The 25,644-nt window shown below is 34.0% G+C and overlaps 3 protein-coding genes across 3 annotated transcripts; 2 read left to right on the top strand and 1 right to left on the bottom strand.

The window, feature by feature from the left end:
• Window positions 1-1,045: 1,045 nt before the first annotated feature.
• On the bottom strand, window positions 1,046-1,453 carry LOC146897726 (uncharacterized). Its single transcript, XM_085736454.1, has one exon. The coding sequence runs from the start codon at window positions 1,451-1,453 to the stop codon at window positions 1,046-1,048; it is 408 nt and encodes a 135-aa protein (XP_085592580.1).
• Window positions 1,454-6,835: 5,382 nt separating this feature from the next.
• Window positions 6,836-12,090, top strand: LOC146897725 (putative glycerol-3-phosphate acyltransferase 8). The gene is made up of 3 exons (XM_085731805.1): window positions 6,836-7,214; window positions 7,499-7,811; window positions 10,596-12,090. Exons 1-3 carry the CDS (start codon window positions 6,889-6,891, stop codon window positions 11,472-11,474), a joined length of 1,518 nt encoding a protein of 505 aa, XP_085587931.1. The 5' UTR covers window positions 6,836-6,888; the 3' UTR covers window positions 11,475-12,090.
• Window positions 12,091-19,712: 7,622 nt separating this feature from the next.
• LOC146897724 (ascorbate transporter, chloroplastic-like) lies at window positions 19,713-25,623 on the top strand. The gene is made up of 11 exons (XM_085734901.1): window positions 19,713-19,917; window positions 20,721-21,253; window positions 21,633-21,740; window positions 21,974-22,129; window positions 22,237-22,452; window positions 23,055-23,264; window positions 23,866-24,003; window positions 24,225-24,326; window positions 24,426-24,491; window positions 25,007-25,091; window positions 25,169-25,623. The coding sequence occupies exons 1-11, from the start codon at window positions 19,863-19,865 to the stop codon at window positions 25,264-25,266; spliced, it is 1,767 nt and encodes a 588-aa protein (XP_085591027.1). The 5' UTR covers window positions 19,713-19,862; the 3' UTR covers window positions 25,267-25,623.
• Window positions 25,624-25,644: the final 21 nt, after the last annotated feature.

Below are 25,644 nucleotides of genomic sequence, written 5' to 3'. Positions count from 1 at the left end.
AAAAAAATAAAAAAAAAGAAAAAGAAAAAGCCACATAACTGCCACATCAGAGATTCTGCTGAGTCATAGGTCTCAGGGGACAATCCTGAAGAATCTTTATTTTACAAGGACGGAATCTAAAACTTTTTTTTTAGAGGGGGCAAAACCAAAAGTGTTTTATATTACAGGGGGATAAAGCCCTATTAACCCTTAAAAGAATGTGTTAGTGGATGTGACCCTAGCATTTCTTTATGTGCATTGTCATGTGTGCACCAATTAACAAAGTCGTTTATCTTGGGACAGTGGAATCATCTATACATATGCATTTATGATAGTCGATAATTTTGAGACAGTGGAATATTACTTTTATGGATCATGGTAACCAGTGACCCTGAAGCACTGATTAAGGTAATTAAAAAAAAGCAAGTTTTAAGTTGAAAACAACACCTTGTACGCTTTTGAAGAATTAATTACACAAATTTCAATGCAATACTACTTTATTTTCTTCCTTAACTAGTGTCAAAAACATCGGTAGCATTTTCCTACTTTTTATTCATTTCTTGATTTCCATGTACAATAACTTGTTTTTTGGTACAATATGTGCAATAACTTTAACAATTCTTATTCTTTTAACAAGAAAAATCCTTATTTTAAAATAGACATAATACTCCCTCTATCCCAAATTGTAAGAAAAAAAACTAAATCACATTTATTAAGAAAACTAAAACATAAGAATTTGGAGTACAATATTTTGTGTTTTTTTTTTCTTTAAGGAAACATGCTCATTGCATTTCATTAATAATAATATTGTTAATACAAGATTGGATGTGATAATGAATGACGGGACTAGCTAGAAATGTAGCCTCTCCTGCAAGAAAATGAGCAACTGCATTTGCTTGTCGCCGAGTGAACTTTACCCTGGAGTTTGTAAACAAAGCGGAGAAAAGAGCTTTGCAAGATACAATGACGTGCCCAAACTCGGAAATATCATCTCGACAGGCATAGAAGGCATCACATGTAAGTCTAGCTCAAAATCAACATTGTCGAGAGACATGTCGCTAAGCCATTAAAGTGCTTCAAATAAACCTACAGCTTCACCAACCGTAACTTGATGTAAACACGGTAAACTCAACATCTTAGCTAGAACAAAAGTGCCTTCTTCATCACGGATGCATATACCAATCCCCGTACGGTTAAAGTTTGACGAAAACGCTGCATAAACATTGCATTTGTTACGCCCCGGGCTCGGCTTCTGCCATACAATCCGATTAATAGCTGATGAGGTGGTTGCTGCAGCGTTGGGAGCCACGTGAACAGCTGAATCTGTTGTTGCAGCAAAAGGAACATTCAGACTACTGAGATTTGCTAGCTGCCAGTCAGAAATCAAGGCACGAGCATGTTCTACAACAGAAGCAGCTTCCGTCTTGTCCTCCCACACCTTCAGATTCCGATGTTTCCAAATGCTCCACACCATGGCCGCAAACACCTATTTCTGTTCGGTTGGAAGAGTTTCTACCAAAGTGAAAAACATCTTTGTTGCAGACACAACAGTTGCACCTACAATTTGGATTTTCTTTGAAATACTCCCTCAGTCCCAAATTATAAACAAAAAAAAAAATCATTTTCTTTGTCCCAAATTATAAGCAAAAAAGACCAACTTTTAACATATTTGATTATGTTGTGTCAAAAAATTATCTTTTCCAAAGGAAAAATAAATGCAAAGTGCATTCAATTTGCTCTCTCTTTCATTTTCTCAATAACCAATAACCAATGAAAATTGTTTTTACATCTTCCTATAAAACTTATTTCAAGGTTAACACAAGAAACTATGTTGCAAACTACTATGTTTTAGTTTTCTTAATAAGTGTGTTTTTTTGTTTTGTTTTTGGCTTATAATATGGGACGGAAGGAGTAAGTTTCATGAGAAGATGTAAAAACAATTTTCATTGGCAATTGATTATGAAAAAAAATGGAAGAGAGAGAAAATTGAATGTAATTTGCATTTAGTTTCATGAGAATAAACAAAAGTTTTTTTTTTATGGAAAAAATGGTTTTTTAAAAAACAAGATTAAATAGGATAAATATTTGTCTTTTTTGCTTGCATTTTATGACAAAGAAAATGAGTTTTTTTTCTTACATTTTAGAACGAAGGGAATATTGTTTAATTAATATATGTAGTGAATTTTAAATTAATTTTTTCTTTAGAATATCGACACCACCAAAATTTTAAGGGTCTTGTTAACTTGTTCCCTAAGGGCATAAGATAAGAAACTAAATAAAGAAATTCATTCTTGAAAATTGTGCATTCATAATCTTAAAAGTTTAAAAACTTATATTTTCAATACAATATTTATTGTTAATTTCTATTTTAAGATCCTTATCTTATGTCCTAAAGGCACAAGTTGTATTTTTCAAATTTTAAAATACCAAATATTTTAAAAAAAAATAAGAATAGAATTGCTGTCTCTTTAGTCAACTTTTGACAAGACAAAAACATACACTAGTACACCAAATTAATAAAAAGACCCACTGCAGTATTTTTTTGTTGGAAGTTGCAACCAACCAACCAACCAAAAACGGCACACAATTAAGAATGGGTGGTAACCGAACTTTAAACCGATTTATTAATCTCTATTAGCTTATGGGAAACTGCAAAGTACATGTAGCTCAACCATAAGTTGAAAAGAGAGGGAAGACTTTGGTCTCTGATAGTTTTCCATTGTTGACTCTCCCGTTCTCATGAAAAATGTGGTAATTCGATAAAAATGTTGTTTTAGGAACTTGCTTTTTTTTGACAAGTAATTTGGATTGTGAGAAATTTATGAGACACTAAATTTAGTCTTTATACTCCCTTTATTCCTTATATGTAAGTATCATTTGTCTCTAATAAAAGGGTGCTTAGATATAGGGACGAAGGGAGTATTTTAGAAAAACGTACTTCCTTTGTTCTTAAATACATTTTGTAATTTCACGATATGTATATTATTTGTATAACTTATTTTTACCATATTTTTTTAACTAATATATGAATTTAAATGTTAGTATATAAGATGTTCAATTTATCTCAATGATTATTTTTAAAATATCAAATTAAAATATTTTTTATCATAAATAACTAAAAATATTAATGGTCAATGTTATGTAATACTCCATCCATTTTAAAATACATATCGCATTTTTGTAATGTGCATTTTGAAGCGGTGAAAAGGAACGTTTCCGGTTAATGAAATCTTATCCAAAGCAGACTAATTAATTTCTTTTGCCACCCATCCTCCATGCATGTCCCTACTATGTGTGTGTGACGATTGACAAAAGTTGGATACAACTCCATTTAAAATGGAGCAGATTTTAATTTAAGGAGAAATAAAATAAAGAAGTAGTCACAATGTTGATAAGATTCATTCTTTAAAAAAAAAAAAAAATTGTTGATATATATGTTCACTTGGTTAAAAAATTCTTTTGGTAATAAATATTTTCTCACGAATTTATAGCTTATTTAAACTAGCTTATAAACTAACGATTTTAGTTTATCATCATTTATCTTAATTTACCCTTGTAATTTTAATTTTAAAAAATTAATTATTAATAAATATATAATCAGTGTAAATTAGCCTTCTAAATTAGTCAGTAACTTAGTAATAAAGTGACTAAATTAATTTCGTTGGGGTCTAAATTAATTCCCAAAAAAATTGTAAATTACCAAAATGAATCACTCTTATCTTATTATATACTTATCTAGAGTTAATACGATCGGTATAACACATCCATACCTTTTTTTGCATAGATTTTAGGGTTAAATATGTTTTTGGTCCCTATAAATATATCAACTTTTCGTTTTAGTCCCTCTAAAATTTTCCTTCAACTTTTAGTCCCTATAAAATTTTCAATCACTACTTTTGGTCCCTATTTTTAAGTTAATTTTTGTATTTTTTTAATGAAATTGTGCAGAAATGACTAGAATATTGTAAAAAAAAATCCCCCAAAAAATTAGAATTTTTTAACAAAACATAAATTAATTATGAATTTTTAACCGTCAAACATATAAAAATTCATATTAAATTCATGTTTTGTTAAAAAATTCTAATTTTTTTGGGAGGGATTCTTATAATATTATGAATTTTTCTGCAAACTTTTATTCAAAAATATGTATTCTACATATGAGTTTACTTTAAAAGAGGGACCAAAAGTGAAGATAGAAAATTTTTGAGGGATTAAAAGTTGAAGGAAAATTTTAGAGGGACTAAAACGAAAAGTTGGTATATTTATAGGGACCAAAAACATATTTAACCCTAGATTCTATATACCGAAAATAACCATATTTCAAATGCATTGAGCACTAAATATAAATATCTCCCTCTCAATTGAAAACTAAACATTTGTTCGCGAGACCACTTGGGTAATGCTCACTTCTCTACAACGCGTAAGGAATTGACTGTAGTAACCCTTTTGATGGCGGAGACCTTGGGAATTAGATGGTGCCTGCTATGGGTAGAAGAGCAACAACCATGAATTTTCTGATCCAAAGATTGTTCAGAGATTATTTTCCGTTTATGTAATTGCAATGTTGTTTTCGTTAGAAGAAATTGTAATCTAGTTGGTTTAGCAAAATCAGTAGGAACTTGGATAGGAAATGCCCCTCACCAAATCTACCATATCCTCTATAATGATTTCTCTCGTGATTAATGAAATTTCTGGTCCATGTAAAAAAAAAATCAATTCAATAATATAGTGTGAATCATCAACTTCGTCTTTAAATTTGTAAGGACCAATCAAATTTATCCTTCAATTTACCGAAATATTTAATTAGTCCTTGAATTTGTCAAATGTCAATCAATTTAATCCCTATGTCAAGTTGGGGTGTTAACGGCGCTGACGCGGGCCATTAACCTCTCACATGGCTTGCCATTTCAGATGTCACACAAGCAGGGACTAATTTGGTCGAAAGTGACAAAATTTCCAAGGACGAAATTAATTGAGTTGCAGAAAATCCTTGGCATGTTCATGGCCGTTATACAACGGCTCTTAATTTCTTCCCCAAATCTATCAAATTGGAACCCTAATTTTACAATTTGTAATCTACAGTCCAAAATCTCCAAAATTTCTTCCATTAATTAATGACAACGTTCTTCCCCAATTCTAAAAACTCCCTAAAAAAATTGATTGAATCCGAAATCCAAAATCCTCAAAATTTCTTCAAGCAAAATTGTTCGGATTGAATCCAAAATGATGGGTGTTGGTCATAGAATAATTATGAATTTTTTGTCTGGGTTGATGAAGTTGAAGAACTAGGATACTTTAAAAACAATGGAATTGGTGTTGGTCATGGAATAATGATAAGATTGATGGATAAGGTTCAATCCATGGTTAAGGCTAAGGAAATTGGCAATGAAGAGGTTTGGAGGGCAATATTGATGGACAAAGTTGACTGTGTAAGAAGTGAGCATAGGTTGATTAAGTATTTGATAGTCTTAATTTGCTTGTTTGTGTTTTTTAACATACTACTGTGTTGTACTAGGAGTGTGTAATGTTCTAACGAAAAGAGGTTAAAGAATGAATGTAACCTTCCTGTCATAATATTACCATCAAATTAGTCCATGAATTATTTGACTAACTATCAAATTGATCCCTGCATTATATGAAACTATCATCAAATAAGTCATTGAATTATATAAACAGATGTCAATTTGATCCTTGATGCATATATGTTCAGAACAAAGTAACAAAGTAAAGAGGATATGGTACTCTAATAACTCTCCCATCAAGTTTCATCTTGTTATGATTCTTTTTTCTCATAACATAACATCTAACTTCCTTAGCCAAAGTTAGTATTGGTTTTCCTATATAGTTCAGAATCTTTGCATTGAAAACCTCACAAACATTGTTCATTATGTTATCTGCCTTGCAATTTTCTATGAAATGTGCTTTAGTCTATGCTTCCTTTGGCCATTTATTGAGATACTCGCATGCTGTCTCATTAAGCCTCTTCACCCTCTCCATAATGTGATTGAACCAAGTGGGAGTTGTTGTCGTTGCACACTCCGAGACCACTCCTCTCAATTCCTTATCCTTCTACTGCTTTGTGAAGTTCCTCCATAGGTGAATCACACAATATCTATGTGGCACCTTTGACATCACTTCCTGCATGGCTAAAATCAGACCCTGCCAATTTCAACAAATAAGTCTCAAAATAGTCCCTGAATTATCTCACAATCCATCAAAATAGTCCCTGAATTATCTCACAATCCATCAAAATGGTCCCTAAAAAGAGGGATAAAAGAGGAAAAAAAAAATTAAAGTGAAAAGTTAAAAGTGACATTTGTAACTTTTCCATCAAAATGGTCCTCGTACATGCGGAGGACTGGATAACACGTAGATAACACAACATAGCATGCAGATTGACACATCAGCTTCACTAACGGAGAGATTGAATAGAGGGATGAATTTGATGGACGTCAATTAAATTCAAGAATTAATTTGATATTTCGACAAATTGGAGGACAAAACCGATTGGTCCTTATAAATAGAAGACGAAGTTATGATTCACTTCAATAATATATACGGAGTAATATTATTATAAATAGAGTGATTTATTAAAATAAATAAATGGTATCGTAAAAGCTTGATTAACTAGTTTTTTCAGAACTTACTAATATTAAGTCTAGTCATTTTCGAAAGGAAAAAAAATATATTAAATCTAGTCATAAATCTAGTTGGTGCAACTGCAAGAGAATACGGCAATGACTTCTTAACCCCAAGAAAACAACAAAAAACCGGGAGAATCTCCAAGGCTAAATCCGTAATTCGCCCTTTCTGAACCAACATTTAAAACCGAAACTTTCCCACACCTTCCCCTCTCGCGCTCACTCTTATTCCTTTCTTCTTCAAAACCTCTCACCACCGTAACAGAAAATGTCACCGCCGAAACCGAAACGTAGCTTCCCTCCGATATCGGAATGCAACGGAAAAACTTCCTCGTCTTCGCCGCGTGAATCCGTTGCCGCTGATCTCGATGGCACGCTTCTCATTAAGAGAAGCTCTTTTCCTTACTTCATGCTCGTCGCTGTTGAAGCTGGTAGCCTCCTCCGTGGCTTCATCCTTCTCCTCTCCCTTCCGTTAGTTATCATCGCTTATCTCTTCATTTCTGAAGCTCTTGGTATTCAGATACTTATCTTCATCTCCTTCGCCGGTCTCAAAGTTCGCGATATTGAACTCGCTTCACGCGCCGTTCTTCCAAGGTGCGTACTGGAACTAACTAACTTCACTATTCGATGCAATCAATTTCTGTTTCGGTATTGCTAGACTCTAGTACCGACACCTCTGATGAAAGACGCTTTCGACACATTTGATGAAGGATGTGTTCGGTGTCTGGTGTCTGATATGTGTCGGTATCTCACATGATACTGATTATGTTCAAATCATTCATTTTATTTAATTTATTACTGGTGTCAATGTGTCAGTGTTGTATTACTGTTTGTCATTGCGGTGCACGTTAGATTAAAGTTGATGTGTGATTATGTAGGTTTTATGCTGCGGATGTACGGAGAGAGAGTTTCGAGGTGTTTGATAAGTGTAAACGGAAGGTAGTGGTGACGGCGAATCCGACGGTGATGGTGGATGCATTTGTGAAGGATTATCTTGGCGGGGATAAGGTTTTGGGAACGGAGATCGAGGTGAATCCGAAGACGAAGAAGGCGACTGGATTTGTGAAGAAGCCTGGGGTGCTTGTTGGAGATTTGAAGCGTTTGGCGGTTGTGAAAGAGTTTGGTGATGAAGTGCCTGATATTGGACTTGGAGATCGTAAAACTGATCATGATTTCATGTCTATTTGCAAGGTTTGGTTTCTTCTACTACTAATTAATTATCAAGTTTTTATATATTGAATATTTTGTTAATCGCTGGTTAACTGTGTCTTTGAAGAATAATCTGCATTAGTTTATGATCTAAACACTTTGTTTTTTTTGAGTTATCAGTAAGATGTAAAAATATATGAAAATTGATGGTATGATTTTTAAGGCATTCCATTTTTTTCCTTGAGAAAACGACATTTAAATTTTTTCAATATGGTTGAAAGACACAGTACTATTTTCAACTTTTTTTTTGTGATGATAACAGTTTCCATTTGATTGAATGCATGTTCGGTATGACAATACATTTATTGAAATTACATTGTAATTTGAGGTATTTTTCTATGGTTAAATCAATATTGTTTAGGTACACACGTAAAAAGTTTATATGTGTGCCTAAACACTATTAATTCATGTTTGTGATTACAGAAGAATAGTTCTTGAAACTTTTGACGATCCAAAGGTGATATTAACAAACCAAGTAGTATAAAGTTTGGATAGAAAAATGATGTGCTTAATTAATTAACAGATGCTTGAGTACATCACTCTATTGTGTAAACTAGATGTAACATTTGAAAATTGGTTAACTTTTCCTAACTTTCTTTTGAAGAAAAGAATTTTTCCCAACTTAATTGCCACGTAAAACGTTATACTAATGTCGGTTGTGTATACTGGATGGTGGTGTAGTTACTTACCCAAGTTATTTAACCTATGGTACTACTCCCTCCGTCCCATATTACTTGACCTATTTAGAATATTTACACTATTCATGTAACATGTTTTGACTCTATTTTTCTACTAATATATAAAAACAAAATATAGCATATAAGATGTTGTTAGATTCGTCTCAATTAATATTTTCAAAATATCAAATTTTCGTAATTTTTTCTACTAGATTATTAAAGAAATTTAAGTTTAAAATTGTGCATTGGCATACGTGACAGAGTCAACTAGGTCAAGTAATATGGGACGGAGGGAGTATCAATTTATGGGATAGGTTCAAATGTTCAATGGCGTGTCCGTAGGGCATGGGTCATGATGGGTTAAATTGGGATTTGAATTGAAGTAGTAGCTGTTGCATTATCATTAACTTATACGGTTGAGTGAATGGTTTAATTTTCATTTTGTTTCTTTTGCCAATTGTAAACCAAGTGGGACCCACCTTATTAACCATCCCAACCAACTACCAGCTTATGCTTTTCGTGGTCCATTCAGTCTTCATACTACTGTAGTGTCGATCACGGTTTAATTAATGCAGTCATGGTCCATATACTTCTTAAGTAGGAAATTGGCCACCCACAATTTCCTACTCAATTAATTCACTCATATGGTTTCTGAACTACTCACTAGCCCACAAGAAACTGCTCCCTTTATTACTATCTTAGCATACATGAAATTGACCCTAGAAGGATATAATTCCTGATCTGTGCGTACTAAAGTGAAAGCTATAGTATTTCAATCCCAACCGGTGAAATGGCAGAATGAATGAATGAATGTACAAATTGACAATACCCTTTATTAATCCAATCTTGGTTTGGCTAAAGCAATCTTTGGCCTAACTCTCACTTTCCTTAATATAATTTGTTAGATGACTTGGCATCATCACATCACAGTCATCATATATAGTTTTGTTTAATCCAATTAGTCTTCCTTTAACATGGTACTAGCTAACTTGTTTAGCTCATGTGAAAGAGACACATGGTTGTGTTACACATTAAATATAAACATGGCCAAAGCAGGAAATTCCTTTTATATTTAGGAGCAAATCTTAACTCACAACCCCAAATGAAAAATATTTTTGGACTCAACGCATGAAATTCTTTTAAACTAAAAAACTGTCACATTTTTTTAATATTTAATTATTTTCTCCTTTAACTTTTTTCATGTGTGTGTTTGTCTAAATATTTTTCATTTGAAATTGTGACCAAAGAAAGCTTACTATACACTCAATATCACTCCATTTATATACAGAATTGGAGTATTTAGTTATTTACTGCTATTGTCTTTGCATCAATATTCATTCATTTTAATTTCAGTAGTCGATATCACTCCATTTATAATTTTTACCGACAAGGGACCGCATGTACTGTTTACACATAATATATGATGCAAAACCCCTATACTCTAATGTCATCCAATCTCCCCCATTAACATGGTCAAGGTTGGTGCGGTCAAAACACTTATTTGCCTAAACTACACAATTGGAACATGTCAAAAACGCCTAAACTATCCAAAATTAATGTTATTTTCACAAATACAAAGGAGCATATTGTTGGGCCCCTGTATATTGCCAATAAAAATGAAATGAATTTCTTGTGCATTTTTTTTTTTTTACTGAAATTTCCTGTGTCTTTGTTATGCCACTTTGGTTTTTTTTCTTTTTTTCACATGTACAATAATAACATTTAACGTAAGTGTTAAAAAGGCCTCAGTTCTTTGTTAAAAAACGGGTTCAGTTCATAATTTGCTCGAGGCCTAATTAAGTGTTTGACGTGCCCTCATGCCTGCTTGTTATTTACTTAGACTTGCATGCTTGTGTTACTGATCAACCATATAGCCATTGCATAAAATTAAACTTTTACCATTGCTTTTTGCGTGAATGTTCATCAATTCTATCTAATTAATTAAAATGACACTTCCCCTGTATTTTACCTTTGATAAATGAAATGACCAAATATTATTATGTATTGATCAGAAATGCTTGCAACAAAACTACTATCCCTAAACTCTAAACTTTTATCTAATCACATTAATGTTGATGATCAATAACAGGAAGGTTACATGGTGCCACCAAGCAAATCAGCAAAACCAGTCCCACTAGAGCGTCTCAAAAGCCGACTCATCTTCCACGACGGTCGCTTTGTACAGCGTCCAGACCCACTCAACGCCATCATCACCTTCGCATGGCTCCCCTTTGGCTTCATCCTCTCCATCTTCAGAGTCTACTTCAACCTCCCTCTCCCTGAACGCATTGTCCGCTACACCTACGAATTACTTGGCATCAAGCTCGTAATCCGTGGCAACCGCCCTCCACCACCATCACGAGGAACCCCCGGCAACCTCTACGTCTGCAACCACCGCACTGCCCTTGACCCTATTGTCATCGCCATTGCCCTTGGCCGTAAAGTCTCATGTGTTACTTACAGTGTAAGCAAGCTCTCCCGGTTCCTTTCTCCCATCCCAGCAGTTGCCCTCACCCGTGACCGTGCCGCAGACGCAGCCAGAATCACCGAAATTCTCGAAAAGGGTGATCTTGTTGTGTGTCCAGAAGGCACAACTTGTCGTGAACCGTTCTTGCTACGTTTCAGTGCTCTGTTTGCTGAACTAAGTGATAGGATTGTGCCAGTAGCTGTTGATTGTAAGCAGAACATGTTCTTTGGAACCACTGTTCGAGGAGTCAAATTCTGGGATCCTTATTTCTTCTTCATGAATCCTAGGCCTGTTTATGAGATTAATTTCCTTGACCGGTTACCGGAAGAGATGTCTGTCAAGGCTGGTGGGAAATCTTCCATTGAGGTTGCTAATCATGTGCAGAAGGTTTTGGGTGATGTACTTGGTTTTGAGTGTACTGGATTGACAAGGAAAGATAAGTATTTGTTGCTTGGAGGAAATGATGGGAAGGTGGAGTCCATGTATGGTGCCAAAAAGTGAAGGGAAAATACCACAAATCAACTCCTTTTACAACCAACTATCACTAAAAATTTGGTGCATTAAGCATATATAGCTTAATTAGTAAGCCTGATTCAAGAATATTAAACCATTTGAATTTCAGAGTTTGGGTTTTGAAGATTGGAATTTGAGTACTACTAGTACGATTTTTATCCAAATGAATTGCATAATTTTTGGAAAGTAACAAATCCAGATTCCTTTTAAGTTTTTCTTCATCTGGCTTATTTTTGTCTATCACATTATTCATCTTATCTCCCTGCTTTTTTTTCTTTTTCTTTTCTTCTTTCTTTGTATCTCCTCACTTCTTTGTCTTTCCCTTCATATCACACTTGATAATAGTAACATTATTGAATTGAGTGAAAATTAATTGTGGAAGTTGAATTTTCCAAAATAATGAGAAGACTTGATTCTCTCATTGTTTAGAAGAATTAAGCAAGAGGTTTGGTTGCTCTTTTGATTATTAGAGCCCTGTTTGATGGATTAGAAAAATGTTTGATTAATTAGTTAGCAAATAGAAATTGGTGTTTTTGATGAACTTTTGATATGGGATTGTATAATGGATTACAAATAATTTAATCATTTAGAATGTTGCAAACTATCTATAGTATAGCTTCTTATTTTGATGGTCGCTAATCCATTTGATATCATTAAGTCAGTTTTCTTTGATTTCTTTTATTTATAGATATTGCTTTGCTTTGATTTCTAATTGAAATTGCTAAATAATGCACGTCAAAAATACTTACTACTGTTACTGATTTTATAATATTTGGATGAATGTGCAATCGTGGCTGAGAATTTCTGGAGTATATGTATATCATTAATCATTATATGATAGACGGTGAAGTGCAGCACTATTTACAGCGTTGTTCATTTAGCAGGGATGGAAGATAAAAAAAAAGAGAGGTACTTTATACCCAGTGGAATTTATGAGATCATGAAGGTGAGAACAAATGAAACAGCAATACATACGGATACTGTTTCTGGTTGGGGTTTGGACTTCTGTTACATCATAAATTTTGAGTCATTTTGGAATAAATGTCACATGGTGATTGGTGAGTGAAGCAGGGAGCGAGACAGGATGCTGGGGATGCTTGGATAAATTTGGTGTTAGATATCTTATTAGAATTGTGTCAGTTTTATTATAATTATAGTAGTTAATTATGCAGTTATGGTTTATTAATATATTATGATTAATAATTAATTAAGTCAGTAGTGGGAGGTTAAGTTTTAAGAATAAATAGGGGAGATAAGGGAAGATTGAGGGGCATCGGAGGATTTGACTGGGAAGGGGCCATTTTGGCATTAGGGAGGTGCAGACCCTCGAAGTTCTAAAATATTATTCTGTAATCAAAAGGGATTTTCCCTATTTTATTCTTCTATATCAGTTGGTTTCTATCAACTGGTATCAGAGCATCGATCTTGGAACCGTGGTACCATTATGGCAGAAATGGAGTTTCGAGTGTTTGATGGCAAAGAAGATGCATATTGGTGGCTGCTATGCATTGAGGAACATTTCAAAAAGAGAGATACACCAGATGAGGAGAAACTGACAGATGCGTTGATGTTACTCAGAGGTCGTGCTCGCCAATGGTCACACTGGTGGAATCGACGCCATCAACAGGTTAGTTGGCATATGTTCTCACTTGCATTTATTTGGCGTTTTAAACTGGAATATCGGGATATCATGCCTATGTCTGATGAAGAAGAGGAACCTGAAACTGAATTGGAGTGGTTGACGACTCAAGGTTCATTCAATATTCAACCACAAGATAGTGACCAGGGAAATCCAAATCCCACCGCGATAGGAGAAGAGAAAGGTTTGGAAGATGTAGAAATGGGGAAAATAGAGAGATATGTAGAAAATGCCCATATGCATGTCATGATTGTGGAAATGGAACAGGAGAGCAAAACGGATTTGTGCAAACTTATTTGCAATAAAGAAATGAATATGGGGTCAGAGATAAGGGGAACTACTATGGGCACCACGACATCAATCATCCTGCATTTTTTTCTCAAAAATATCATTACAAACAGAGTATATGATCAAGGCATAAGTTTGCATGATTCACACATCGCTCTGTCATTATACTTCAAGTTATGGGACCCAGGTGGACACTTATGATATCCTTCACCTTGAGGACAAGGTGAATCTTTAGGGGGGAGTATTTGTTAGATATCTTATTAGAATTGTGTCAGTTTTATTATAATTATAGTAGTTAATTATGCAGTTATGGTTTATTAATATATTATGATTAATAATTAATTAAGTCAGTAGTGGGAGGTTAAGTTTTAAGAATAAATAGGGGAGAGAAGGGAAGATTGAGGGGCATCGGAGGATTTGACTGGGAAGGGGCCATTTTGGCATTACGGAGGTGCAGACCCTCGAAGTTCTGCAATATTATTCTGTAATCAAAAGGGATTTTCCCTATTTTATTCTTCTATATCAGTTGGTTTCTATCATTTGGAAAATGATGTCATTTTGAGAGTACACTGTACCGTATGTAAGTTGAACAACTATATATATATATCTAGGTTTTAAGAAACTCTCTATTACCGATAATTACCGATAAAAAGGCCGCGACAAAAAGGTATATGTAACCGACGTTATGTTTTTCACCGTTTTTATAGAGCGGACAAAATTCACAACGGAACATCGCTACAGCTGCGACAAAACACCTTTACGGCCGCAAAAAAATGTCACTTCATGACAATAGATACATAATCCATACATTTTTTCTATTGAGATAGATAAAAATCATATTTTTAGTACATATTTGATCGTAAATTACATAATGTTATCTCCTTATCTAGCTTAGAAGTTAGAACTCAAAATCTATCTCTAGTTTAAGTTATTTACGTTACTATCATTATTTAAAAATTGTGCAATGTTGTGATTAATTCACACCGTGACAACCGCAATACGTAACACAACATCCGTAACAACCGAAATCGTGAAATCCTATATGCGACCGCGACCGCTATTCAAAACCTTATCATATGATAAATCACCTAAAAAAAATAGGATATGATGGAGTGTGGGATAATTTAGACCGAGCAAATTACATTTTGACACACGAATTTAATAAAATGTAGCGAATCATGAACTAATTGTATGATTAATCAATAAGTAGACCACTAAATTCGTTATTGTCATTGTAAGTCACTTTCAAGTTTGTCATCAACTCTATTAATATTTCAAAATTGTCCCTGTCTTTGTTAATGGTTTTGGTGTAAAGGTGTTGGGTGGTGTTGGAGTAGAAATCTCCTTCAATGAGATGATCTTGTGTTTAGAATGTATTTCTCTGGTGGAAAACTTTTCTTTGCAGGATAGTGCATTTAAAAGGTGGTCACGATGAAATGCTTTTCGCTATGATTACTTTGTCATAAGTGCTTACAGGACCGGCCCTAGAGATTAAGAGGCCTAAAGAAAATTTTTAATGTGGCCTTTAAAAATATATTTTCTAACAAAATATTTATATAAAATCAATTTTATGGAGATCAAAATTTGAATTCATGACCAAGAGTAATTGAGGCCTTTTTAGTAATCAGTTATGTTATGCAAATGTCTGTAATATATCTATCATATGATATACTTATAAGTTATAACCAAATTAATTTTTTAGAGGCCTTTTTTTCACCCATAATTTTGAGGCCTAAAGCCCTTGCTTGGGTTGTTTGACCCTTAGGCCGGCCCTGTGTGCTTATCAAATATTGTGTGAAGATGAGAGTAATGTCTCATCCTTAAACAATGACTTCATTTGAAACAAGTTGGGTTCCCTCAATCATGGGTTCCCTAACTTCTCCATCAATATGGGTTCTCCTCCGACGCTTAAAGATAAACTTCGTCCCTCAATCATGGGTTCCTTAACTTCTCTAATAGATTTTTTTTTAAATTCACTAATAGAGTGTTAGGTACAATTGTTTTTTGAAGTTTTTGAGCTACACTAAGAAATGCATAAAGAAAACATATGATGACATAAAGGTAAAGGGATAAAAAAAAAAGTGAAATAAACTTGTTTGATTGATTGCATGTGTATAATACATTGTACAAACTGAGTATTATAGCAAAAACTATGTATATTAGCCAAACAACATGGCCTATAGTGATGAGCCTCTGCTCAACTAATTTCACGGGTGGTATATGATTTTACATCATGTATGATCTGTTGTAGTTAGTAGCGGTACAAACATGTATTTTGTGCATCTTTGTCCAGTCCCAACAAGTCTTTACTAAGTACAAGGTCGTTGCGACCCACATACTTAGTTAATGGTTTTGAGAAAGAATTAGCTTCTCTCACTCAACTGTCTCAACATCGCCTAACCTTCCATTGGTTAGAGGTCTCATCACCTATCTCCCGATGGCATAACTGATGAGAAGATAGAGAGGAATTCATAGAGATAAGTATGAGACTATAGAGGAGACTTCAATGGAAACATTGTTTGTCATAATCGATTATCTCGATGAAGACAACAAATAAGAAGATAATGAAGATGAACTTGTTCATCAAGAAGTTTCTCATGAAAGCATTTATGTATTCTTAATTACAATTTGTTAAAGATAGAATTTTTTACCTTGATGTTAAAAGGGAGGCGTTGCATTCTTTATCTGGAATTTTTTTTCATTTTCTCATCTAAATTTTAGTATGCAATGAACAAAATCAAGATCAAATTGGTGGGAACGAAGGTGATGTAGATTAAAAAAAAATCCATGGAATAATGTCATCCACGCTCAGGTCTAATGCTATTATTAAAAACACTATCGATGATACTCGAGTGGGGGGGGGGGGGGGGGGGGGTGGGGGGTGTCAGTGTTAGAAACCCTATATTTAATCATTTTGAGTCTCATTTTAAGTTTAGAAATGTCAATCGACCTAGGGTGTATACTTTGAATTTTAAGTCTTTGGGTGTAATGAACAAAGTGGATTTAGTCAAACATGTGTTCTCTTAAGGAGGTGAAACAGGCAGTTTGGAACTGCGACAAATTTAAGAGTCCTGGACCGGGTGGAATAAATTTTGGGTTCGCCAAGAATTTTTGGGTGGATTTAAAAGACGATTTGATGTTTTTTTTTCTTTCTGATTTTCATCCGAATGACAAACTAACAAAGGGCTCAACAATACTTTTATAGTTCTTATTCCAAAAGTTGAGAGTCATCAACGTCTGCCTGGTTTCCGTCCTATTTCTTTGGTTGGATGCCTATATATGGTGTTGGTTAATAGGTTAAGAAATATCATTGGTAGCGTTATTTCATAGTCACGTCACCATTCATCATAGGCAGTCAAATTTTAGATGGGATTCATATAGCTAATGAGATGGTGGATGATGCACGCCGTCTCAATTTTTATTATTATTTAAAGTTGACATTGCAAAAGCTTATGATTATGTGGATTGGAGGTATCTCGATGATGTTATGGTTAAAATTCAATTCCCAACTTTATGGCATAAGTGGATTATGAAATGTGTAACTACGACAACACGATCAGTTCTAGTTAATGGTAGTCCGACAAATGAGTTTAAGTTGAAAAGAGAGTTGCACTAAGGAGATCCTAGATCTCCATTTTTATTCTTGATAACGGCTGAAGGGTTGAATGTTATGATGATTGCCACGATGGAAACAAGTTTGTTTATGGGTTATAAGTTGGGCACATCACAAGTCGTTTCAATCTCACATTTGCAGTTTGCGGACAATACCTTGTGGGTGGGAGGAAAAAAGTTGGGGAAATGTAAGAACTTTGAAAGATGTTCTTATTATTTTTGAGGTGATATCGGGGTTGAAAGTCAATTTTCATAAGAGCTTGTTGGTTTGTGTTAAATTCTTGGTTGAAAGAGGCTTCTATGGTTATAAATTGCAAAATTGGTTGTCTCCCATTCCTTTACTTGAGCCTACTTATTGATGAGGAGTCGTGCGTGATGAATTTTTAGTATCCTTTAATTGATCGTATTAAAAATAAATCATTTGGTTGAAAAAGTCGAAGTCTTTCTTTAAGGATCGCGTGGTTCTCCCGAAGAAAACAACTCACTAAATAAAAAACTGTTTCATGTACAAATAATAATAATGATGATAACTTGTCCAAAATAATAACAGTAATAATAATAATATATAGGTATGATAGTTTCTCGTAAAAAAAAAATGTATATGATAGTTTCTCTCTAAAAAAAGGTATATGATAGTTTCTAATTCTTCAAATTTTTCAAGGGATAATTTTTGCAACTCTACCTCAAAAATTATTTTTTGGTCACTCTAATAAAATCTCCCACACGGTTCAAAAACAAAATGACAAATCTCTTTTGACGTTTGACAATAGCCATGGTCCAGAACCAGAATATTCCAAGCATGAATATGAAAATACCATGAATTCCTAAAGATTTTTCAACAAAAAAAAAATCACGAAAAATATAACAATAATAACGACAATAAGAATTTTCACTATTTTGGCAATTATTTTTCCATTATATGCACTTTAAGGTGACGTTGACAAAACAATTAGTTAAATAATTAAAAAAAGTAAAAGCACTTTTCAAGCAACTTCCACGTCCGGAGGGGTGGCACTTTGGTGACATTAATGGCACCGTGTCATTGCATCTGGACCACACATTGTCAGTGTCATTGCATCTGGGTCACACAACACATCTAATGTCACACAATGTGTGGCCCAGATTTAATGTCACCGTGACATTAATGTCACACAAGTATTTCCCCGTCCGGAGGAAGGGTATCTCAGCAATTATAAATTACTCCCTCCGTTTCAAAATGAGTGTCGTTTTAGGTGTTTACACACATATTAAGAAATGCAATGATTAAGAGAAAGATAATGGTTATTTTACCAAATTATCCTTATTAACTATTGGTTAGTTTTAAAAGTAATATTTTAGAAGTAGTGTGCAGAGTATTAATTGGAGGGTACAATTGAAAAGAAAAAATTATTATTGCATTGTAAACTGAAAGCGACACTCATTTTGAAACAATTTTTTTTGGCTAAAGCGACACTCATTTTAAAACGGAGTGAGTAATATTTTGTAGAGGATGATGTGCTACGTGTGTTGTTCTAGACCCTCCCTATCTCTTGTTTATAACGCCACACTAGGATTTTATTTTAGATTTTTTTTGTGGGAAGGATTTTAGATTTTTTTATGCACATTTGAGTTTAATTTAATTTGAATATAGTGTACATAAGTTTTTGTGGTTTGAGCCATCTAGAAAGAGTGCAATTAGGGGTGGAAATGGGCTAGGCCGGGCCGGGCTTTGTAAGGCCTAAGCTTGACCTACTTCAAAAATGCTAGGCCTGAGCCTGGCCTATTACCCGTCATAGGCTAATTTTCGAGGCCTGACCTGACCTTTTTAAAGGTCTGATGAAGCCTGAAAGCCTATTTAAAAGCCTATTTTATGCTAAGGTCTGGCAACACATGTAAGCCTACTCCTAAATAGGCCAAAACTTATTAAGGCCTAAAGCACACAAATATGCTTGCTACTAAATAATGAATTCTTACGAAGGTCTAATCACACCAATATATCAGCTACTAAATAACCAATCATATGAAGGCTTGTGATTATGGAAAAAAAAACTTCAAAAATATCAATAATGGAAGATATATTATATATGAAAAGCTTAATAGGCCGGCCCGATGAGCTTAATAGGCTTTTTTGCAAGCCTTAGCCTGGCCTATTTAATTAAATAGGCCTTATAAAAAGCTTGAGCCTGACCTTGTTAATAAACGAGCTGGGCCGAGCTAGGCTTTAAATAGGCTAGGCCGTAGGCCCCTGTCGGACGGTCTGGCCTATTCCCACCCCTAAGTGCAATAGACATATTTTTCAGCGCAAGAAGAATATCTACTGACGTTAACTTCAAGGATTAAGCTTCGGTCTTTTTGGGGTTGAAGTCAAAAATATAGCATTATTCTTAATTTTGATTACTACTTTGGAGGCTTGATCATATTCCTTGTTTAATTTTTTTTTTTGTTGAAAGAATTCCTTGTTTAATTGTTGTACTTTACCTTGTTTACTTTTTAATAAGTTGATTCTTACTTGTGCCCGTGGATTTATTTTGGTTGTTTAATATATATCTCATTTTGAACAAAATTCATTTATATTTTATATTCTTTGAGTTACAATTTATAATTTATATTTAAAAAAAAAAAAGTATGTTAGAAATAAAATAAAATAAAAAGAAAGAAATTAAAAAAAAAATACTAGTTTTATGTCGTTGGGAAATACCAAACAAAATAGAGTGTTTTTCTGTGCTTTTTTCGTTGCTTATCCTCTTTCTTCTTCTTCTTCTTTCACAGAAGAGAAGAATAGATAAAAACAGAGTAACAACACTTTCCACTTAGAAACGACGTCGTTGTGTTGTGTGCACTGTCATCACTCACTATCAATGGCTATGAGCGGTTTGATTTCCAACCGCAATTTCGGTTCTTTCATTGCCTCAGGTTCACACTTCATTTCTTACTTGCATTTTCTCAATTATGCATATTTTACTCATAAGATTTCGTTACTTTTTTTACTCATAATTGTTGTGTGAATTAAGCATAATTATTCATTAGATATTTATCTAATAAGTTTTTTATAGCAATGGAATTTATGCTCACAAATGTAGTAACTGTGTACTCTAGAAACTAGAAATGGAAGTAAACACATACATTTAATTATATATCTTTATTTTTTTAATTATCTATTTTTATTTTTTTACAATGCAAACAGATTATAAAAATTAATATTATCTTGTGAATAGATAGGAAAATATGAATGGACGGTGGTTATGTTAGTTATAGATATTAAACTAAAATACATATCTTTTGTGATTAATCAGTTGAACTATGCACAAAAATTATTATTAGCTTAAAAAAATATAATTTTTTTTTTTTGTTATATCAGTCCCTGAAAAAAGAAAATTACTACACATGTTCCTAGAATATGCATTCTGTAAGTCAATTTAGTTCCTGAATCCTGAGTTAAGACGGTCTGGTATTAATTTGAAAAATAAAACACATAGGTTTAGGAGCCTACCCTGTATGATAGTTTCTATCATACTTATATGACAAATACTATTATAAAATTATGTACTAGGACTAGGATAAGCTTAAGTTTTAGCCTTTTTTTTAATTTATTTTTATGGCTCAAGATTACTTTTACAATAAATGGTCATTTTGGTAGGATGAAATCCTTTAAACTTCGGTTATGTTGATCACTATTGTAAAGTAAGAAAATTTGAGACATTATTTGTTATTGGCAGGGAATTCGTATAGATCACAAAAGGATCTGTCCCATCAAAGAGGAGGCATTTTGGTTTCTGGTGTATCAGTTACACGGTGTGATGGTTGGGTAGCGAAGGGTTCTCTTTCAAGATGTCAAAATGCAATGCATTCTCGTATTGATTCTTCTTTGGGAGAGAGAGTACCAATACAAATACAAACATCCGATAACAAAAGGGAGCTTTTTTCTCCATTATCTCGGCAATGCAGCCACGGCTCGAACTTCAAATTAAAAGCTTGCAAAAGAAGTCATTGTTACCTTTCTTCAGCTCCCTTTAGCAGTAGCGATGTTGAACAAAGGAAAGCAAATAAGTTTCATGTTCGTTACAAGGCTGAAGAGTACGAATTTGCAGAACCGAATATAGATAGGCTGCAACCAACTGATGGGACCGGTGAAGCCATTCTTCTGGAAGGAAATCTGCTTCAAACATCTCCTTGGTGGCAGCAGTTTCCTAAGCGATGGGTTATTGTACTGCTATGTTTTACAGCATTTCTGCTTTGTAATATGGATCGTGTGAGTACCATTTTCTTATGTTTACGGTTTCAGTTACATAATTCATATGATTATCACTGCAGGGTGTTTAGTTACTTGAATAGTTGAATATAGACAAGGTGTTTAGTTGATCATTAATCCTGGTAGCCTAATTTGTTTCATTATTCCATCAACTAATTATACCAAAAAAATAGACCATTTCACCTTTCGTTGTAGATGTTGGTTATAACTGCCAAGTTTCAAATACCCTTTTCAAAATTCTACCTTTGTCTTACTTAAGTTATTATTTAGACTTTATCTCGAACTATATCAGGCGTTTGTTTCTAAATTTCCACAATCTTACTAACCTAACATTACTGATATTCCTTACTGATATGCTTTAATTTTTATTTTTTTATAGGTAAACATGAGCATAGCAATACTTCCAATGTCTCAACAGTTCAACTGGAACAGTGCAACAGTTGGCCTCATTCAGTCCTCTTTTTTCTGGGGTTATCTACTCACACAGGTATAACTGATATAGCGATATGCATGAGATTAGTTAACTTAACTAGAAATTGGTTTCATACTCTCATATAAAAAATCTTCTAATATTTTAAGCAATACTGCTGGTTGAACCTGCCATAATGTGTACTAATCTAGCACGCTCTAATGTTCAAAGTGCCTTTTCATTTCACCGACTGTACATAAAACATTCTGATTATAATGCTTTGAAACTGACCGAATGAGTTTTGGGTTCAGATTGCTGGTGGCATATGGGCAGACAGAGTTGGTGGGAAGCTAGTACTGGGTTTTGGAGTTGTATGGTGGTCAATTGCAACAGTTTTAACTCCTATTGCTGCAAAACTTGGGCTACCATATCTGCTTGTTATGCGTGCCTTTATGGGAATTGGCGAGGTTGGTCCTTTCTATTGCTGTACTACATTTGTCATGTGGTGCCTGTAATTGAAGTGATTTTTGCACTTATCACTCGGCAACAAATTTTTCTGATTCTTTGTTTTCAGGGTGTTGCTATGCCTGCAATGAATAACATTCTTTCCAAATGGATTCCAGTATCGGAGAGAAGCAGATCACTTGCGCTAGTATATAGTGGCATGTACCTTGGTTCTGTCACAGGCTTGGGATTCTCGCCTTTTCTAATCCAAAAATTTGGATGGCCATCTGTGTTCTACTCATTTGGATCACTTGGCAGTATCTGGTTTGCCTTGTGGTTGAGAAACGTAAGTCAGCTTTCACAGTTTCAATGATATACACTATTGTATCTATTTCTGCTTGCGAAAATGTTTTAATAGGAATTCAATCATTTCTACTTTGCCTACTGTATGAAGTGTATTATCATGTTTTGTGCTGATTTGTTAGGGACTATCTCATGAAGTGTTTCATAACATGTGTTAGAATAGCAACCCTAGTTCAAAAGTAAACAGATACGAAAAACACAAGCAAAGAACACACGAGGTTTGATCACGGAGTTCGGCTAATTGTGCCTACGCCTCCAACTACAGAGCGGCGGTAGTATCTTTATATTATTCAAGCATAGAGTTTACAGATTACAACTTGTGCTTAAATACTACGGTCCATTTACAAGGTTACAGCTGAACTTGTCAGCTCGAGCGACCTGCACACTTATCCACTATGAGCAATATGATTGAATATATGAGATATGACCAATAAATAATTATAAAAGTTATGTTTATTCGAGTTAGTGTTCCCTTGACTGGATGCATGAGTAAATAGGTTATCTTGTACAATATTTTTGGCATTTTACCATGGCATGTATAATTGTGAGGCATACTTTGTAATTCCTTTTGTTGGGATCTTCCAGGCATACAGCACACCAAAGGATGATCCAGATCTTGGGGATGAAGAGAAAAGGCTCATACTTGGAGGCAACGTATCAAAAGAACCTGTGACAGTTATTCCTTGGAAATTGATTTTGTCAAAAGCACCTGTCTGGGCTTTAATAGTCTCTCACTTCTGCCACAATTGGGGGACATTTATTCTATTAACCTGGATGCCTACGTACTACAATCAGGTACTTACCTGTTCAATTTTATTTTTTGATATGGTATTGATACATGGGTTTAAGAATATGAATGTTCTTGATGAAACTTTTTATACTATTTCATATATTTTCAAGTAGGAATGAAACCACATTTAGTTTTTTTTATATGAAAGTCACGAAAATATGTAAATTTTTTCTACCTGTGAAGGTGGGGCATACGCATCCAACTGTCTGTATAATTCTGCTCCTATTCTCATGAAACTTGTAGAATTTTGTACATTACATTTCCTCATTGTTTTCAAGCTGAGCTTCAATTGGCTGCAGTTTTTTTGTTCATTGATAAAAATGTTGATTTTTTTTTATTTTCAACTCCTTGATGTTAAGGTACATCTTACCATTTGCTCTCGACTATGTCAAAATTGAGCAGACAACTATATATATTATCGCTTGGTAATTTCTCTAAAGATATGTGAAGCAAATTTACCTCACTACAATTGCTGATATTATCAAATTAGACAAGTCCACACAAGATTGTGATCATTGTCTTGATCTAACTTGAACGGTTAGGTGATGTAATCAAATAGATAGAAATAGATAAATTTGATGAATGAACTTTGTCTTATTTTCTCAGGTTCTGAAGTTCAACCTCACGGAATCTGGACTATTATGTGTCCTTCCATGGTTAACCATGGCCGTTTTTGCAAATATAGGAGGTTGGATAGCTGATACACTTGTGAGCAAAGGTTTTTCCATAACAACTGTTCGAAAGGCAAGCAAATCATACTTTTGTTTTTGATATTTTTTCATACATTTCCAACTGCTGTACAGCTATTATATGTGTGCTCAATAATTTACGTTTTGTTTCCCTAGACTACAACTAACTGCCTAATGTGGAAGCAAATATTGATTATATGGCAATGTACAGAGGAATTGAGTTCCTTTTTTACTTCTTAAAATATTTTTTCTTTAACTATTTCCTTTATTTGGCAGATCATGCAATCGATCGGGTTTTTGGGTCCTGCATTTTTTCTTACACAGCTAAGCAATGTCAGAACACCCGCCTTGGCAGTATTGTGTATGGCTTGCAGTCAGGTTTGAACATATATATCTTCCTTAATTCATTCTGATATAAAATGTAGATGCCAATAAAACATGTTACCATTCTTACACAATCTATTATTTTCTTTACAGGGATGTGACGCATTCTCACAATCTGGTCTATATTCCAATCACCAAGACATTGGACCACGCTATGCTGTGAGTTTCTATTTTAATTATTCATTTACCAGGAGTCCAGGACCAATAAACTGTTACATAACTAATTTAACATAAGAAGTTTTTATAATTTTTTTAATAGAAAAAAATATGTAAAAAAAACAGCAATGAAGCGATTGATCATGCTAAAGACTAAGTTAATAAGTTGTTACTGTCTTCTTGCTCAAGTTAGGACCTTTTTTGCGAGCTTCACCTCCGAGGATTTTGTTGACACTCAGCCCTGATGCTAATTGCCAAAATCATTTTACTATGCATCTGTCCGAGTCAATCACTTAAAACATCTATATCCCTTCTTATTTGTTTCATGATTAATGAGGTCATCACGTCACGAGTAACTAGTACCATTAACGCTTTGATTGTCAGTAACTAGTACCATTAACTAGTACCATTAATGCAAGTAATCTTGAGTTTTATAAATTTATTATACAAGTTTGTTCTAGTTTATTATATTTATCCATTATGTTTCTATATGAATGCTAACCATTTTATAATACCAGGGAGTGTTACTGGGACTATCGAATACCGCAGGAGTGCTTGCCGGTGTCTTCGGTACAGCTGCGACTGGATACATACTCCAACGAGGTGACAATTCTTCATTTGAATTTAAAACATTTTTTCCTAGTTTAGGCCATTCATTTAAAAGCGATTTGTTGTTGCAGGTTCATGGAATGATGTATTTAAAGTCTCTGTTGTATTGTACTTAATTGGCACTTTGGTCTGGAATATCTTTTCAACCGGTGAGAAAATTCTTGACTGATGAAGAATGTTATGACGATGTCAAGGAACGTGTAGGCTATATAAGCCGTAGAGATTTTCAAAGAGGGAAAAGTAAAGGTGGAACAAAAATCAGATGACCAAATATGTCATGCACTTGGAAGCATATAACTATAAGCACCCTGCTGAAATAGAAGAGTCACTATCAATTTTTTGATCAAAATAGCTAGGCTTCTATATTTTTACCAGAAAGAAATCTTGGATTAACATGCCTTGTCCCATGATCTAAATGCTTTCTGTATAGATATAGTTTGTGGGTAATTTTTGCCCCTATAACTTCATTCAAGCATATTTATATCTATACTTAGAATAAGGAGTACAATGTTATTTGACTTTTCAACTCTGCCTCATCATTCTTGTC

The sequence above is a fragment of the Medicago sativa genome, chromosome 8, assembly GCF_051527215.1.
Source record: "Medicago sativa cultivar Bolivia chromosome 8, Bolivia_mono, whole genome shotgun sequence".
Lineage (NCBI taxonomy): Eukaryota > Viridiplantae > Streptophyta > Magnoliopsida > Fabales > Fabaceae > Medicago > Medicago sativa.
The sequence above is the reverse complement of the archived record's forward strand: the minus strand, read 5'-3'. Positions and strand labels throughout refer to the sequence as shown.

What these genes read in the sequence shown, in the direction of transcription:
- LOC146897726 (XM_085736454.1), bottom strand. Translation starts at nt 1,453, where the DNA reads ATGGTGTGGAGCATTTGGAAACATCGGAATCTGAAGGTGTGGGAGGAC.
- LOC146897725 (XM_085731805.1), top strand. Translation starts at nt 6,889, where the DNA reads ATGTCACCGCCGAAACCGAAACGTAGCTTCCCTCCGATATCGGAATGC. An exon ending in TCACGCGCCGTTCTTCCAAG is followed by an intron (nt 7,215 to 7,498) that starts GTGCGTACTGGA and finishes GTGATTATGTAG; the next exon opens with GTTTTATGCTGCGGATGTAC. An exon ending in ATTTCATGTCTATTTGCAAG is followed by an intron (nt 7,812 to 10,595) that starts GTTTGGTTTCTT and finishes GATCAATAACAG; the next exon opens with GAAGGTTACATGGTGCCACC.
- LOC146897724 (XM_085734901.1), top strand. Translation starts at nt 19,863, where the DNA reads ATGGCTATGAGCGGTTTGATTTCCAACCGCAATTTCGGTTCTTTCATT. An exon ending in GGGGTTATCTACTCACACAG is followed by an intron (nt 21,741 to 21,973) that starts GTATAACTGATA and finishes TTTTGGGTTCAG; the next exon opens with ATTGCTGGTGGCATATGGGC. An exon ending in TGCCTACGTACTACAATCAG is followed by an intron (nt 23,265 to 23,865) that starts GTACTTACCTGT and finishes TTATTTTCTCAG; the next exon opens with GTTCTGAAGTTCAACCTCAC.